Source organism: Gadus chalcogrammus, chromosome 9 (assembly GCF_026213295.1).
Source record: "Gadus chalcogrammus isolate NIFS_2021 chromosome 9, NIFS_Gcha_1.0, whole genome shotgun sequence".
NCBI lineage: Eukaryota > Metazoa > Chordata > Actinopteri > Gadiformes > Gadidae > Gadus > Gadus chalcogrammus.
Genome location: NC_079420.1, coordinates 4,233,542 through 4,249,767, shown reverse-complemented (window position 1 = coordinate 4,249,767; position 16,226 = coordinate 4,233,542). Strand labels below are relative to the sequence as shown.

General features: G+C 47.5%; 1 protein-coding gene across 1 annotated transcript in view; it reads left to right on the top strand.

The window, feature by feature from the left end:
- The window catches only part of ptpn9a (protein tyrosine phosphatase non-receptor type 9a), a 19,798-nt gene extending 3,617 nt beyond the window's left edge, over window positions 1-16,181 (top strand). The window contains exons 2-13 of the mRNA XM_056598812.1: window positions 3,117-3,260; window positions 6,684-6,773; window positions 8,393-8,517; window positions 9,023-9,128; window positions 9,371-9,481; window positions 9,910-10,232; window positions 11,226-11,313; window positions 11,737-11,806; window positions 12,240-12,318; window positions 12,923-13,073; window positions 14,511-14,718; window positions 15,072-16,181. Of these exons, the coding sequence (XP_056454787.1) occupies window positions 3,117-3,260; window positions 6,684-6,773; window positions 8,393-8,517; window positions 9,023-9,128; window positions 9,371-9,481; window positions 9,910-10,232; window positions 11,226-11,313; window positions 11,737-11,806; window positions 12,240-12,318; window positions 12,923-13,073; window positions 14,511-14,718; window positions 15,072-15,262 (1,686 nt within the window). The 3' untranslated portion in view covers window positions 15,263-16,181. The remainder of the gene's footprint in view (window positions 1-3,116; window positions 3,261-6,683; window positions 6,774-8,392; window positions 8,518-9,022; window positions 9,129-9,370; window positions 9,482-9,909; window positions 10,233-11,225; window positions 11,314-11,736; window positions 11,807-12,239; window positions 12,319-12,922; window positions 13,074-14,510; window positions 14,719-15,071) is intronic.
- The last annotated feature ends 45 nt before the right edge of the window (window positions 16,182-16,226 follow it).

Genomic DNA, 16,226 nt, shown 5'->3' with positions numbered 1-16,226 from the left:
ACACACACACACACACACACACACACACACACACACACACACACACACACACACACACACACACACACACACACACACACACACACACACACACACACACACATGACGTGCATGCAAACACACACAGAAAGTCAGCCAGGACAAGTGCTGTCTCATGTTTTAAAGCAGACCAGTCGGTCATATTTACCAGAACCCTTCTGTCTTTGCGGAGCCGTGTAAACGAGACCCAAGTAGTTTGGGAATGCATAATGGATTACTTTGTGTTTGAGTGAATGAGGCCCCCGCTGTAGAGAAAATATGAAGCAGCCAGATAAATATTTATGTATCCGATTCAGCGAAAGTCGCTTTCTGGCCTGCATGTCTTCACCACCGCTGTCATCAAAATAAACCCCACCGGCAGCCACTTAAACCCCTCTCTCTTTCAGGGGCTTCACTCCCTGGAGGGTCGGACGGCTGACTTGAGCAGGGCGGCAGGTTGTTGTAACCGTCTGTCCTCCTTAAAAGGGCCTCAAAATCGGACCCTTGTCAATGGACCCATGAGATTGCAGAGTGCACCTGGTGACTGTGGGATGGCAGGAAGGGGCGGGGCTAGTGTAGGGCTAAACGTGTTCAGAGACCGTAGTCTCAGACATCCACCAGCTGCTGCTGTTTGAACACGGAACACGTTTCAGGGGCAAGGCGTGTGCGATCTGACCGACTGTGTAATCAAAGTTATCACTTCACCTGGCCATTCATTGACATTCCCCATCGGCATTTTGATTCGCGTTGGCATTTCTATGTTGACCGGAAGGTTCTAGTCACTCACTGCTCCACCTTTCAAAGTGAGGTCACCATGACGGTCTGACCTCCCACGTTCAGTTTCGGGGAAGGATAATGATTGTTTTTCAAATCGTTATTTTGTAGCTCTGCTGAACAACGCCCGTGACCAGAACTGACCTCAGCCGGCCTCCGGGAGCACAACACTGACCTTTATGGCCCAAACTTTCAGTCTTTTTTTTTCTTTTTTTTTATTAACAACGGCTTCTTTATCTTTGGTTTCTGTGGCTGCGTTTTTAAGAAGACCCCACTGAAGTGTAATTAAATAACAGAAAGGAAACAAGCCCCAGACCACCAGCTCCGTGCCACAATAACTATTGTCGTCTTCAATCAATGTGATCAAGACCGAATAACTTTAAAGCCCGCAATGAGAAAGGATCAAATGAGTTGTTTTATGTTTTTCATCTTTTAAATGTGCGCATTCCTCTTCATCTTGACAGCCTTTTTGAAAGGGTAGCCCAAGCAAGACACACACACTCACTCCCGACTCCCTCACACACTCACGCAAACACTCGCACACACACTCGCACACACACTCACCCACTCACTCACTGACTCGAAAGAAGACGGCCAACATTTAGTTAATTTATTTATTGCCCTTCCGACCGCGGCGGGTGACGGCGAGGCAGGAGCGGATCTGGGAACACACCCTGTGCATACTAAAGGGCCCGCAGAGGCCCCTGTTGTCTGGCAGGCCCGGGGCCTTCCTGTGGAGAGACAGTGGCGTCCTGTCTGCCCTGGGCCCGGGGCCCATCACTGATCGTCTTGTATTCCTGAAGACCTGCACACTCTTAGGGACCTGACTTCCTCCGCGTCACACGCCCACATTCTCCCTCCTCCTCTCCCCTCCATCCCTCCCCCCCCCTCCTCCTCCTCCTCCCCCCTCCCCCCTCTCTCTCTTCCCTCCACGTGCACCCCCCCCCCCCCCCCCCCCAAACCCCCTGTGCTCACTCAGAGATCGGAAGTGTTTTTTTTTCTTCTCCTCCCTCTGTTGTGAGCGTGAGCTTTCACTGGCTCTTCTATTCTATCATCTCTTGATGATTCACCGAGGGGTGTTGACCTGGGGGGGGGGGGGGGGGCCTAAAAGAGGTGCGTACAGAATACCGGAAGCCCTCTAAAGATACAGCCATAGTATATGTAGTTCATATGTATTTGTATTTGCAGTGTCATGCACACTAGCAGCTATTTGCACTTTCTCAATGAAAGCGTCAACCAAAAATTCTACTTTCATCTGGCATCACTAATTACGTTGCTAATGTCTGGAGGGGGGGGGGGGGCGGGGGCGGGGAGGAAGTGGAGAAGAGAAAGACGTGCAAGTAAAATGAAACCTCCTGTTGTTCGGGAACCAGCGTCGGCCATCTTGGAGGGGTTGATAATCCCTCCAAGATGTGGAACACGAGGTCCTGGCCCGGTAATGGGCTACCGACTTTGATAGTCATCTGTGTAATGACAGGCATATGGGGACCTCGGCTCCGTGGCGCTACACTGTGTGGAGGTCTTTTGCATGGGGGGGGGGGGGGGGGGGGGGGGCTGTGTTTTGGTAGTGCTTTGGTTCTCTATCGTCGCCGGTTTTATTAGGAGGGCGACATTGGACACGAGGCTGTCGGCCGAGTTTAGACCGGACTTGACCACATCATGTGTACCGAGGCCTGGACACAAGGGCTCGGCTTTGGGACTTGAAAGTTATTTGGGGGAAGGGAAGTGTTGAAGTGGGTACTTGTCGAGTAGGTTTTGTATTGTTTCTTGGTTTTAGGATGGCTATTTTCAGTGTGGTTCTGCGATATTGACTATCGCAGATCTTTACTACCCAATAACTTGTTTATTAATGATGTGTAAATGTGCGAGTCGACTGTGCAAGCCGAATGGATCCATCAAGTTGCAATGTTTAGAGTTTAGGTAGGAAGTAACTGTAAACATCCCAACCACTATTTATTCCTTAATGATAGGGGTTGGCGCTCATGTTCCTTCACAGGCAGGACTGCTCTATATATAGCGCTTTTGTAACCTATTGGCCACTCAAAGCGATTTAGAATATTCCCTCACATTCAACATTCACACAGCGACGGCGGGGTCACGATGAACGTCCTCACAGGAACATCGCATAAAGCTGTAGTATTTGACAAAAAAACGGAGTAACACCACAGCACCGTGGTGAAATCAGCAGTAAACACCGAACGCGTCACAGATACGTGGTACCGACGCCAATACTGGCATGAGGTCATCGCGCACTGCGTCTGCACTTCCTGTGTTACATCCGCTTGGCTTCATTCGTACGTGTGTTCCCCCCCCCCCCCCCCCAGGCTACCAAACAGTTCCTGGAAGAGATCAACGAGTGGACCAGCCAACATGGAGTGTCTCCTCTGTCCTGGGAGTTGGCCGTCAAGTTTCTCATGGCCCGCAAGTTTGATGTCCTCCGGGCCATAGAGCTGTTCCACAACTACAGGGTACGCACAGTGCACACGCACGCACACGCACACTGTGTATACTACAATGGTCTTTACTTGATGATGTACATCTCCTCAGCCCCCCCCCCAACCCCACCCCACCCCTCACAGACAACAATGGCAAACGTCCAAGCCCTGCATCCAGAGAATGTCATCGTGTACATTGGTTTGATCTTCCGCTGCTATATAAAGCGCATCGTTTCACATCCGTCGACTAATGAGAGAGATCCGCCGAGGATCTCACGACGTGAGCCGTGATGAATTGCCCTTTTTATACACACTCTGGGTTCCTAAACTGGGACCAGATGCGGGTCATCGCAGAGGGCAGCACATGGAAGCTCTGTCCGTAGAATTCTCCCCGAGCTACGTGACGTTGGTCGCATTCCTGTTTACGCAACATCAGGTTTTTTTTAGGGTTTTTTCCCTTTTTTTTTTTTTTTTCTTTCACTTTGAGTGTTAGCATGATGTTTCAAGCAGATGCCCCACCGAAGGCTCAAGGCGCTGCAGTCACGCTCCAACCCACACATGAACGGACGCTAGCATATGCACCCGGGGGTATTGGAGAAGGGACGCTTTCTCAATTTGTCCAGATAACTGAATAGTTTTGAAGAAATTATTAATTTATTCAGCAGACGCTTTTATCCAACTTTTACCGTGGCGATATGCGTCATTAAGAGACCATGGTAGAGGTTAGCATATCTGCCTTAATGAGGAGGACTATGGGTAGACCGTTTACATGGGGCCGGGAAACCTTTCAGCTGGGAGTCAAACACCCATACCACCAGCCTGCCCTTAAGGAAATGTAATTAGGACATCACTTATCCAGATCAATATGTAGGATCTTATTTCCATCTATACCAGTATTTAATTTTATCGTGCATAGCACACATGATCATGAGCTCTAAAGAGGCTTTCACACCTGAGCTGTTTGTTTGAATCAAACCCTGATGTGTTTCTTCCAGTAGTATGGCTAGTATGGGGTGGTGTGAATGCTCAATCCAACTCTTGTGCCGACTAACTAACTCGGTCCGCTTGGCCCGCTTCCGAGTGAACTCTGGTTTGGTTTGCCTGACCAAGTCCATTGAGAACCCTAACTGAACCAAATAAAGTATCAATTCAATTCCACCCTTTCATCGGGCCGAGTCTACCGGTTGACTTCAGATTGCTCCTCCATTATGGACGAGGCGTCCATAATAATAAGGGCTCTGCGATTCGATGACTAACAACTCGATGATCTGTGTTTATCGCATATTGAAGGCCTTCAAAACCGAAACACAATCGTGACACTTTACCGCCCGTTTCATCTGAAGAAACCGGAATATAATCTGAAGAGATGGGCCTTCTTTGGTTGATGGTGAATGAAAATGCATCGGCATATGATGACATGTGGGGCCTAGATCGTGGCATAAAGACAGCGTTGGAACAACAGATTTCCTGCACTAGGTCACAATTTGTTTCCATGATCATTTTTGGTCGGAGTCACACGGTACACATGGAGGATTAACATAAGCTCACATCTAACCTAGTGTGATTATCTATTCATCTTTTTGAAAACATTGGCTGACTTTCAGTCCGGAGCGTGCGTGCGCCGCCGGTAGGCAGTCTCGTTCGGTTCGACTCTCCCTCTCATTAAATGAAGCTTGAATTTAAGAGTCGCACCCTTCAGAGGCCATTCGAACATTAAAGTCTGGAGTTAAAATAAACTGCAAGGGGTGTTTAAAACGTCTCCAAAGCCCTACAAAGTATAAAGCTGCTGCTCACGAGGCTACCGGCAATGCGGTCTGTACTCGTGCGCTCTCGTGCACACACGGGCAGGAGACCGGAAACTTTCCGGCCAAATTCTTCTCCCTCGGCAGCGCCACAACAAACGAGGCCGGTGGGATAATGTGCCGCTATACCTTTCTTTATTAAGTGGGAAAGTTTTTATAGGAGGAAATGCAACGTGCTGCTCATACGAGAGAACACACATCTAGATTTTAGAGGAGTCGTTTCCACGTGAAACTGTGAAAGTAGTGCCTCATGGAAATCCCTGTTTACTTATGAAGTTTTACTCCCTCTCCCCTTATGAGTTCCCTCAAGGACATGGAGTGAACCGGTCCCAGTTCATAGACTTACAGAGACGGAAACTCTTCAGATGTACCGGAGATGAAACTGAGAGTTGTGTTTCGGAGGAGATTGTGTGTGTGCTCATTAACAGTAAGAATCGGGTCCGTACAGTGAACCTTTAAACACCAACCATAACTTAAATACTTATAGAAACTTAACTTAAACCATAGAGCCAGCTTTAAAATGACCAAATATTCAGATTACCCGCTCAAGACAACCTGAAAATTATCCGTGCATGGAACAATTTGCATTTAGGGCATTTAGCAGACTCCTTTTCATCCAAAGCTAATTTGAAAAGTCTCAATCTGCAATGTTGATAAACGCCCTGAAAGTGTGCTAAGTCAGCAGGAGGTTAAAGGTCCCGTGCAAGTACCTTATTTTTTCGAGGAAACATTAAAGTCAGAGAGATTTCTCAGAAACAGGAACTAGCTTAAAAAAACGTGTTTGGCAGAAGGTCAACTTCAAGTAGGACTAGGTCGCAGCATGTGTGTGGTAGCGCTGGTGCTTTGACAGTGCCGTATAAGGTTTCCTTCGAAAGGGTTTTCTGTGTGATGAGGAAATCTTGGAAAAACAAAACTTGCATAAAATAGAAACATTTCAGTTCTCGCAATAGTTAATGAGTCATTCAGAGAATGTTAAACTGCAGTACCGCTTTAACTATTTGGTCATTCAGCCAGCAGTTTTATCAAACGCATCTCGCAGTGAATACAGTAAGAGGGGTACCCAGAGGTTAGGCCTCAGGCTTAGTACAGTAAGAGGGGTACCCAGAGGTTAGGCCTCAGGCTTAGTACAGTAAGAGGGGTACCCAGAGGTTAGGCCTCAGGCTTAGTACAGTAAGAGGGGTACCCCGAGGTTAAGGTTAGGCCTCAGGCTTAGTACAGTAAGAGGGGTACCCCGAGGTTAAGGTTAGGCCTCAGGCTTAGTACAGTAAGAGGGGTACCCCGAGGTTAAGCCTCAGGCTTAGTACAGTAAGAGGGGTACCCCGAGGTTAAGGTTAGGCCTCAGGCTTAGTACAGTAAGAGGGGTACCCCGAGGTTAAGCCTCAGGCTTAGTACAGTAAGAGGGGTACCCCGAGGTTAAGGCCCAATCCCATTTCTTCCCCTTCCCCCTCCCCCTTGTTTTGAAGGGGTAAGGGGAAGGGGGAGGGGGGAGGGGGAAGGGGTAGAAATGGGATTGGGCCTAAGGTTAGGCCTCAAGCTTAGTACAGTAAGAGGGGTACCCAGAGGTTACCTCCTTCTCCCCCCTCGACCTAGCCTCAACAGCGCCTCCCTCTCCCCCCCCGGCCTCTTCCTTAACAGCCCCTCCCTCTCTCCCCAGGAGACGCGGCTGAAGGAGGGCATCGTCCGGCTCCAGCCCGAGGAGGAACCCCTGCGCTCCGAGCTCCTCAGCGGGAAGTTCACCGTGCTGGTGAGTGCCCCCCCCCCGCCGGCCCCGCCCGGCCCCGCGCTCTGCCTTCACAGGGGGTCCGCGCGGCAGCAGAGGCTTTCACCCACAGCCACTTTGGATAAAAGCCCTGGCCGTGAAGGAGCGAGCGCCCGATGCGATCGATATCGGAGCGTGGCTGCAGAAATGGGAGTGCGGTGTGTCTGAACACGCACGCACGCACGCACGCTACGGACAGTTGCAGTTCTAGGAAGCAGCGAGTCGGGTTTAGCGTTGTTGTTTTTTGTTTGTTTTCCCCCCCGAGAGGAGATTGCAAAAGGCGTAGGAGGGGTTTGTGCATCACGACACAAGGAGAGCCGTTCTCCATTCGACGCGGAGATGCTCGGGAGAATTGATGGGTTTGGTTCTGGGAAGAGTTGGGTCGTCGGATGTTTTGTGAAGACGGGGAGGGACTCTGCGGACCGTAGGGAAACGGCCGGGGAGCTCGTACATGGAAAGTCTGGCCTGTGAATTGGTTCCAGTTGTCCAGTGTCTGAGAAGTTTCCAGAACTCATTCATTTAAATGAGTGAATGGGGAGCAGGCTTGCACCGTGTCGATGAGACTTGATGGTTAACCTTCCATTTTGTAATCCGTCTTTCAGCTATTCTTCAAAGTCATCCCCAATAAACTCTTAAGATATACGTAGTAATACAGGTATAAAAATAAATAAGGTAGCCCTATCAATGTTATGTGAATACGTTTTGATTCTGGGAAATTGGTTTGTTCTTCCTAGGGAAAATTCCATGTCAGGAACCAAAAAAGCTACAGGCTATTGTTTACCCCCTGTAATAACCCCCCCCTCCCCCCCGTGCGGAACCAGAGCCACTGGTTCTGCACATCCTCTAGTCTGACGTCACACTCCTGCAGCCTCACATCCTGTCTGAGGTATTTTTAGTGTCCGTGCCAGAGAACACACGCACACCAACGCGCACAAACACGGGGCTTGCTTGCTTACAAAGGGTAGGTTTCCGGAAAATGCCCCGTCTTGGCTGGCGGTTAGGGGTTCTGTAAAAGCAAGCAAGACATTTTGTTGGACGCCATCTGGCCAGCCGCTGAACTTGTCTGAGACGAGACGAGATGGTGGCCAGGCGAGGGTTAATGGAAGCCGTGTCTCTCGCTGTAGATGCCCCTCCTGCTGAACTGTCGAGACGGCCCCCTTTCTGGAAACCCGCCAGTGGCCAGAAAACTGACCCAAAGCGCCCCCTTGTGGCCGTTCCTTTACTATTTCATTATTGCTTTTATTGTGTGGGGTTTTCAACTTCGGGAACACGTATGTGCACACTTTGATATGTGAACATTTTGTACAACACTCTGCAGCGGCAAGTTACAATTATTTTATTGGCTTTTATTCTAAAGGTCCAAATGCTGCAAATACACTATCAGTTAGGCTATATTCAGTAGGATATCATATATCATAGTAATATCACAGGGTTCCTCTAGAAATTCGCCCCTCCCGATTGCATTGAATCAATAAAAGAAGCCTGCTTTTGACTAGCGGCCCATTGCTTAAATGAGTTGTACCAGACCCATCGGTTTGACCTGCAGCTGGACCACAGGCTCACCGTGTGTCTCTCTCTCTCTCTCTCTCTGCTTGGCGTCCCAGAGCGTACGGGACCCGTCGGGAGCCTCCATCGCCCTGTACACGGCCAAGCTCCACCACCCCAACAAGACGGGGAACCACGTGGTGCTGCAGGCCCTCTTCTACCTGCTGGACCGAGCTGTGGAGAGGTGAGGACCAAGACCGCCAGAGACATACGGGCTTTAAACTTGGATTGAAATGGATTGAGGTTTTCTTTGTGATACTTTACAATGAGGGTTGAGGATTAACGTTAGTTAATGCTGTAGTTAGTGTTTTTGTAAAGCAGAAACATAGGGGTTAAGGTAAGTGTGTTAGTGTTAAGCCCAACACTAATGCTATTGAATGATGCTTAAATGTTATTCAACATGAACACCATTAGTAAATATGAACACCATTTGTAAATTACTAGCAGACACATTAGTAAACTGTGAATTAAAGGTTCGTTTATCCATATTATGGCATTAGCTAATGTTAATTAATTAACCGTTATTGTTAAGTGTTACTTATTTGTGTTTATTTGAAAAAAAGCAATTGTGTGAATGCTATTATTGACCAATTGTTTTCTACTACCATTAAAAAAATATACATTTGACCCAGGACCATGGTGAACCCATTTTGAACATGATAAATACAGTCGGTCTTTCTCCGCCACAGCTTCGAGACCCAGAGGAACGGCCTGGTGTTCATCTATGACATGGCCGGCTCCAACTATACAAACTTTGAGCTGGACCTCAGCAAGAAGATCCTCAATTTACTGAAGGTTTGCAACAGCTGTTTATACAAAGAAACCATCTGTTGATTTGGCTGCTTGGCCCATTCCAGAGTGTCAATGACCTTGATGCATTGTCATAAACGTTGATATTATCTCAAAATAAACAAATTTCTAAGTATTATAAACACTTATCAGTATCTAGTTCTTGTCCAAGAACAGCTTTTTTATTTTGATTGGGAAGAATGTTTTTTTCTAACGTTGTTAATTGCTCTGCTCTCTCTGGCCACCAGGGGGCGTTCCCGGCTAGGCTAAAGAAGGTTCTGATCGTTGGAGCCCCCGTGTGGTTCCGTGTGCCCTACAACCTGCTGAGCCTGCTGCTCAAGGAGAAGTTGAGAGAGAGGGTAAGAAGAATTAAAAATATATATTACTTAACTAAATGGAGTTATATCCGATCGGTTCTGAATTGTCCAACAGCTCGATGATAATTCAAAATCGGCCAAAATGTCTGGACTGTTTGTGCTACAGATTCTTTCAACTTAGTGACTCAAAATTAAGATGCTGGTGTGTTTTAGGAAAATTAAGCACTGCATAATGTCAAACGCATAACGGCATCACAAATCGCGGGTCTCGACCCCCTCCAACCAGGCATCCCATTGACGACACTCTCAAAAAAATCTACTCCCACTCACATTGGATTAAAATACATAATTAGTGTACTTATTTTGTTGTTAAAAAAAAAAAAAGAAGCAATCTCTTGTAGTCTAGTAGTAGTTGCTGTGACACGCCCACTCCAGCCCCCTGACCCAACCTCTCCCCCCCCCCCCCCCAGGTCCAGATGGTCCGGATGCCGGAGCTGCGGCAGCACCTCCCCAGGGACTGTCTGCCCCAGCACCTTGGCGGCTTGCTGCCCCTGGACGCCTACAGCTGGAACCAGCAGCTGCTGGCGGGGCAGAACGGCCGCGTGGACCCCGTGGACGAGCTGGTGGGCCTCCCCCTGGACGAGACCTCCGTCCACTGCGCGGCCCCGGGGCCCGACGCCATGAGGCCCCCGGACCTGCTGGCCCACCTGGGCCGTCTGCAGCGGCTGGGCATCCACCAGGAGTACGAGGAGATCCGCAACGACCCCCCGGCCGGGACCTTCCACTGCGCACTGTAAGCTCTTTGGGGAGGGGGGGGGGGGGCTGTGTTATTTATTAAAGTTTTCTTTGAATAGGGAGCCAGTGTTTGTCATCCGGTGTTTGCGTCGTAGTATTTCTAGCCAAAGCTGATTTACGGTACTTTTCCCTAATAATAATGATGATGATGATAATGATGAGGCAGCCGTGACTCTGCATGTGAGTCACGGCGCATGTGAGGCACACATGCCCTGATAGATGGCAAGAAAACTGGCTAGAAAGCTGGCTAGAAAGCTGGCTAGAAAGCTGGCTAGAAAGCTGGCTAGGAAGCTGTGTAGGAAGCTGTGTAGGAAGCTGGCTAGAAAGCTGGCTAGGAAGCTGGCTAGGAAGCTGGCTAGGAAGCTGGCTAGGAAGCTGGCTAGGAAGCTGGCTAGGAAGCTGGCTAGGAAGCTGGCTAGAAAGCTGGCTAGATGGATGGCTAGATTGATGCCCCCCCCCCCCCCCCCCCCCCGCAAAGATTCCGGTCCACCAAAATTCGGTCCAAAACATTTTGAACTCGGCATTCGATTCAAACCCACTCTTTGTTTTTTTTGACAGCACAATGCTACACGGTGCTTGGTGAATGTCCGCTTATTGACTTGTAGTAGATAATAAGTCAATAGTAGTTGACCGTAACCCGTGTCACCCACGCATGACCTTGCAGCGTGACACGACCAGGGCGGGATGTTTGTTCACCGGACTTGACCTCTCGTGACCTCTCTTTGTTAATTATTCTTTGACAATTTGGGCAAGGGAAATTAGTTTGGCCTTCCGGACGCCAGGTGGGTTTGAATAACTCGCAGTGGGCAGATTTGGTTGCTATTCCAATTTTTGGGTTTTCTCTTTTTCCGTGGCTTATGTTCTTTAATCCGCAAATGTCTTTTTGAGTCCCCTAAATTGCACTATACAAATAAAATGTATTTGGTGGCTGAATTGGGTCAGCACAACCATTTCTTGTCTGATTATTTCCCTATTTTCTTGTTCCGAACAGAGCTGCCTGCAATCAGGAGCGGAATCGCTATGGCGACGTGCTTTGCCTGGACCAGACCAGAGTGCGTTTACAAGCCCGAAGGAGTGAGGTTAGTACTGTCACCATGGCTCTACTGCGCTCCAGACTGGCACCCTTATCAAATATTGATGCACTCGAGGATCACAAATTACTGTTGCAGTGCTTTTGGGCTATCGATACCTAAACCAATGTTTTAGGACTTGTAAATAAATTGTGTAGAAATTATACTATATAGAAATAGTTCTTTCATTTGTTCTTCAGAAAGTAATGTTTATTGACTTATTATACATTTTTGCTCTTATTGTAACTTTATTGAGTCATTCCATTTCCATGACCAAATGCTTGACATTAATAAAGATGAATATAATCGGACCCACAGATTGAACAGGATGCATCGGTTCACTTACTTTTGAGGCGTAGATTGCCATGCCACTTTCACGGTTTCATGGGTTTATAAGTTATTGAATTTGTGCCAACATTGTGTCTCTGCCAGAGATCGGACTACATCAACGCCAGCTTCATGGATGGCTACAAACAGAAGAATGCATACATCGGTACTCAAGGTATGAATACAACTGTCACCTTTCAGAATGAACCGAGGGTTGGGTGCCTTGATGAAATTGGTTTCAGCAGTACAGGGCTTATCGTGGCTCAGCAAGCAAATCAGCCAATTGAACGGGAGCATTGTTTGCGCAATGTGACCACCCTCATTCAATCAGCTTTGAGTAAGACGACTTTGTCCAATCAGGCTTTACTAAGACCGCCTAAACCAATCATCCTTGTCTACACAAAGTTGAATAGAAGGCAATGGTTTGGGTCTCTTGACCATTTAAAACCAGTTCCGGAGATGGCATGCTCAGTGATCCTCTTACAACGAAACCAAAACTAGATTACGTAACACGTTACAATAAGAACTTTTGTTCAGAACCCCTGTTGGTTACAGTCTTACTCTGCAAGTCCGTCGAAAACAATGAAACGTTGTGTTGTTCCATCCAGGTCCACTAGAAAAGACCTACGGTGATTTCTGGAGGATGATCTGGGAGCAGAATGTACTCGTCATCGTCATGACTACTAGGTAGGACGACCAATGATGTCTTTTAAAAACATATTGTTGGTCCTTCGAGCTGTGCTTCGAGCGATGGGTTAAAACAATGTAAAATGTAAACGCATGCCATTGGGGTGGACTCTTCCATCCTAGACTAGACACAACCACACACTTTGTTAAATGGCTTATCACGCAGCAACAAAGCATCCGCCTCTATCCTACCCTGGTCTCAATGACATTTTTATGGTCTTAGTTATTCTTCCATTCTATATTTCATCTGCGAAAATGTATATCGAACATGTAAAAGAAAAACAGAAATGTCATACAAAGAAATAATGATGTCACACAAAATAGAAAGCATAATTAGATACCTGAATGACAAATACTTGATAATTGTAACATGTTAGAAAAGAAGTGGGAAGAAGATTACACTTATTTAATCCAACTCCTTCCCCATAACTCATTGTAATTAAGATCCCTTAGTCATAATAATAATTATTAATAACATTTTCATTCATTATTAATATCTATATAACTATATATATATAATATATATAACTATATATATATATATTTTTTTTTTTTTTTTTTTTTTTTTTTTTTAACGTATCCAAATATATAATTTTCTCCACAGGACGGACGAGGGCGGGCGGCAGAAGTGTGGGCAGTACTGGCCGCTGGAAGAGGGGGGCCAGGAGGTGTACGGCCACATGGCGGTGGTCAACCAGAGGGTGGACCACCACCCCCACTACAACCACATCTCCCTGGAGCTGCACAACACCGAGGTGGGGTAGCACCACCCACTCAGACCGGTCCCTCACACACTCAGACCGGTCCCTCACACACTCAGACCGGTCCCTCACCCACTCAGACCAGTCCTTTACACACTCAGACCAGTCCCTGACTGGGGGGGGGGGGGGGGGGGGGAGTGGCCAGCGACAGGGGGGGGGGGTGAGTGGCCAGCGGCCAGCGGCCAGTGGCCAGTGGCCAGCGGCCAGCGGCCAGCGACGGTCCAACCAAGGCCCATGTCCACACTTAATGGAAAAACAACAACATTTTAGTTTTTATGAATTTTTAACACTCACTCATCACTATGGCAGAACAATTACGTTTTTAAAATATACTTGGATACCATACTAGCTTTTTATAAACAAAATTCTAATAATTATCAAGGGTTTTCATAATGCAATATCAACGCTGAAGGATTCATCCACTATCTTTTCTCCTTGGAATGGAAACCTAGTGCAGATCGGAAGCACAGAGCAGGAAAGAAAATACGATTTTGCTACATCTTTTATCTGCCGTAGTTGGGACATAACCTTAACTAATCAATCCTTCCCATTTAGGGCTGTATTATTCATTAAAACCAAAAATACTTTAACTAACCAAATTATTTGAATGGGATGAACTTAGTTATTTAATGGGACAGTTACACACACACGCACATGTACGTTTGTAATTGCAGTATGTACACTGAAGGCACTAGGTGTAAAGAATGCTAACACCTGGCATTATTCCAATGCTAACATCCTTAACCGCAGGACACCAGAACCTCTGTTCAAACAAAGGTATTACAGACACTCTTTCTGATTGGATGAAAATAGTGCACTTATCATGGAACAGCAAGTAAACAAATTCAGAAAGTGGTTTCAACCTCAAAACCCGTTACCCAATAGGTTCTTATCAGGTCCATGATGGAAGCAATTCGGGGACCTTTTCTTCGATACAATAGATCACCTTTTTTTGACTGCGTGGCATTTTGTCAACAAGTGTCATGTTCATACGGATAGCCAGGTCAATGTTTCCATACACATGGACAGTACAAATTGTATTCAAGAATCAATGCATTCGATCAAAAAATATTTTACCCGAATCTGAAGAATTTTTGCTGATGCTTTTATCCAAAGTGACTTGCAGAGAGTCGCCCATACCTTTCATTGAGGAGCAAGTAAGGGTAATGTGTCTAGGATAACTACAGGTAGTCTCAGAACTCTGGGAATCTAACCCATAACCTTCTGGCTGGGAATCAAACCATTTATATTTAGCCCTTTAGGAGATCCAAAGTGAATTACACATGAGGAGAACAAGCCTACACTCCCGCAAATCTGGTAAAGATTCTGAATTCACCGCTTCACTACCCCGCCAGCCCAGTTTTAGTTGTGTATCTTCTTGGTTGCTTTGCCCTTATCCTGGTTCTTTGTGCCCCTCCCCCCCTCCCCCAGACGTGTGAACAGAGGCAGCTCAGTCACTTCCAGTACCTGAGCTGGCCAGACTACGGGGTGCCCACCTCGGCCGTGACTCTCATCGACTTCCTGGGGGCCGTGAAGAGGCAGCAGAAGGCCGTGGTGAAGAGTTTGGGCCCCCAGTGGGCCGGACACCCACTGGGGCCCCCCATGGTGGTCCACTGTAGCGCGGGGATCGGGAGGACGGGTGAGTGTTCTCTACGGCGGTGTCAACAACACACACACACAGACACTTGCTACACACCTTACGCACACTGCACAGTTTGACTTCACCCCCTTCTTCTGCGGATCACGTACACCTTGTGGAACATTAATGTTAGGGTAGGCCAGGACGTAGACAACACCTTTTCACACATTAAAGCCCAATCCCATTTCTACCCCTTCCCCTTACCCCTTCAAGACATGGGGGAGGGGTAAGGGGAAGGGGTAAGGGGAAGGGGTAAGGGGTAGAAAGGGGATTGGGCCTAAATAGTGTTGACACCGACTAAATGTATCATTGTATGACGTTGTGATGGATGTGCACCTGCTGTGCTCCTCCAGGTACGTTCTGTGCCCTGGACATCTGCCTGTCCCAGCTGCAGGACATCGGCACGCTCAACGTGCGGCAGACGGTGCGCCGCATGAGGAGCCAGAGGGCCTTCAGCATCCAGACCCCAGACCAGTACTTCTTCTGCCACAACGCCATCCTGGAACACGCCCAGCGGCAAGGCCTGCTGCCGGCCAATCAGTGAGCCTCTTCTGCCAACCCCCAACCAATCCCGCGGTTTCCCAGCATCCACCTGGACAAATCGATGCAGTCCGTGCTTCTTTTTTTTCTTTTTTCTTTTTGGAAGATAGTTCGACAGCCAGACGAAGAAGGAGGGGAGGGGCGGCGTGAGGGAATCTAACATTTATTTTTGACATTTACCAATGTAGCAAGCAACAACTTAGCCGGTCAATAACAATGTTCATTCTTTATTCCGTGTTTCCTGACAAACCAGTTATTCGTGTGCTGTGGTAGACAAACCGATCTCCTCTGTTGCATTCAGGCTGCTCTGAGTGAAGAGTACAGTGCTCATAGATGTGTGCTACAGCTTAGTGTTTAGGAGCCTACAATAACCACATAGTTAAGAGTACCATAGTGCCACCGAGAGAGGAACAACTTTGCCTCTTTCTCTCTCTCTTCCCACTGCAGTTTTTCCATAAGAGCTACACGGTTGATGCTGATGTTTTAAAGTAAGGATGAATGTATAGTAGGCACCGCAAGCTAGCTTTGACTCACGCCAATAGTACTGCTGAATCCAGTGCTGAAAAAATGAATCGGTCCATCTCACAATTCCTTACATCCGAATAATCAGTTGATCCAAGGGCTTATTGGTCGTCATTCCTGTTTTCCATTATTGCTGTGTACCATTTTTTTCTATCATAATCTTTTTTTATTCACTGTCTCTGATTGTCAGTACAGACAAAAAAATGGTTGGTTGAAGAAGTAAGCAGGCGCAAGTAAGCAGGCGCAGCCCCTAGACTGTGTGCTCCTAAATGGCGTAACTATATCAACTTTTGAACTTATTATGCGATTTTTAAAAACAAACTATGCAGGGGATAGCTAACTGCTTTCTATTAACTGCGGCGTGTCCAGTCTTTTAGTAGGGATGGCCCAGGAGGGGTGACCACATGGGGGGTGGGGCCTACCACATGGGGGGTGGGGCTACCTCA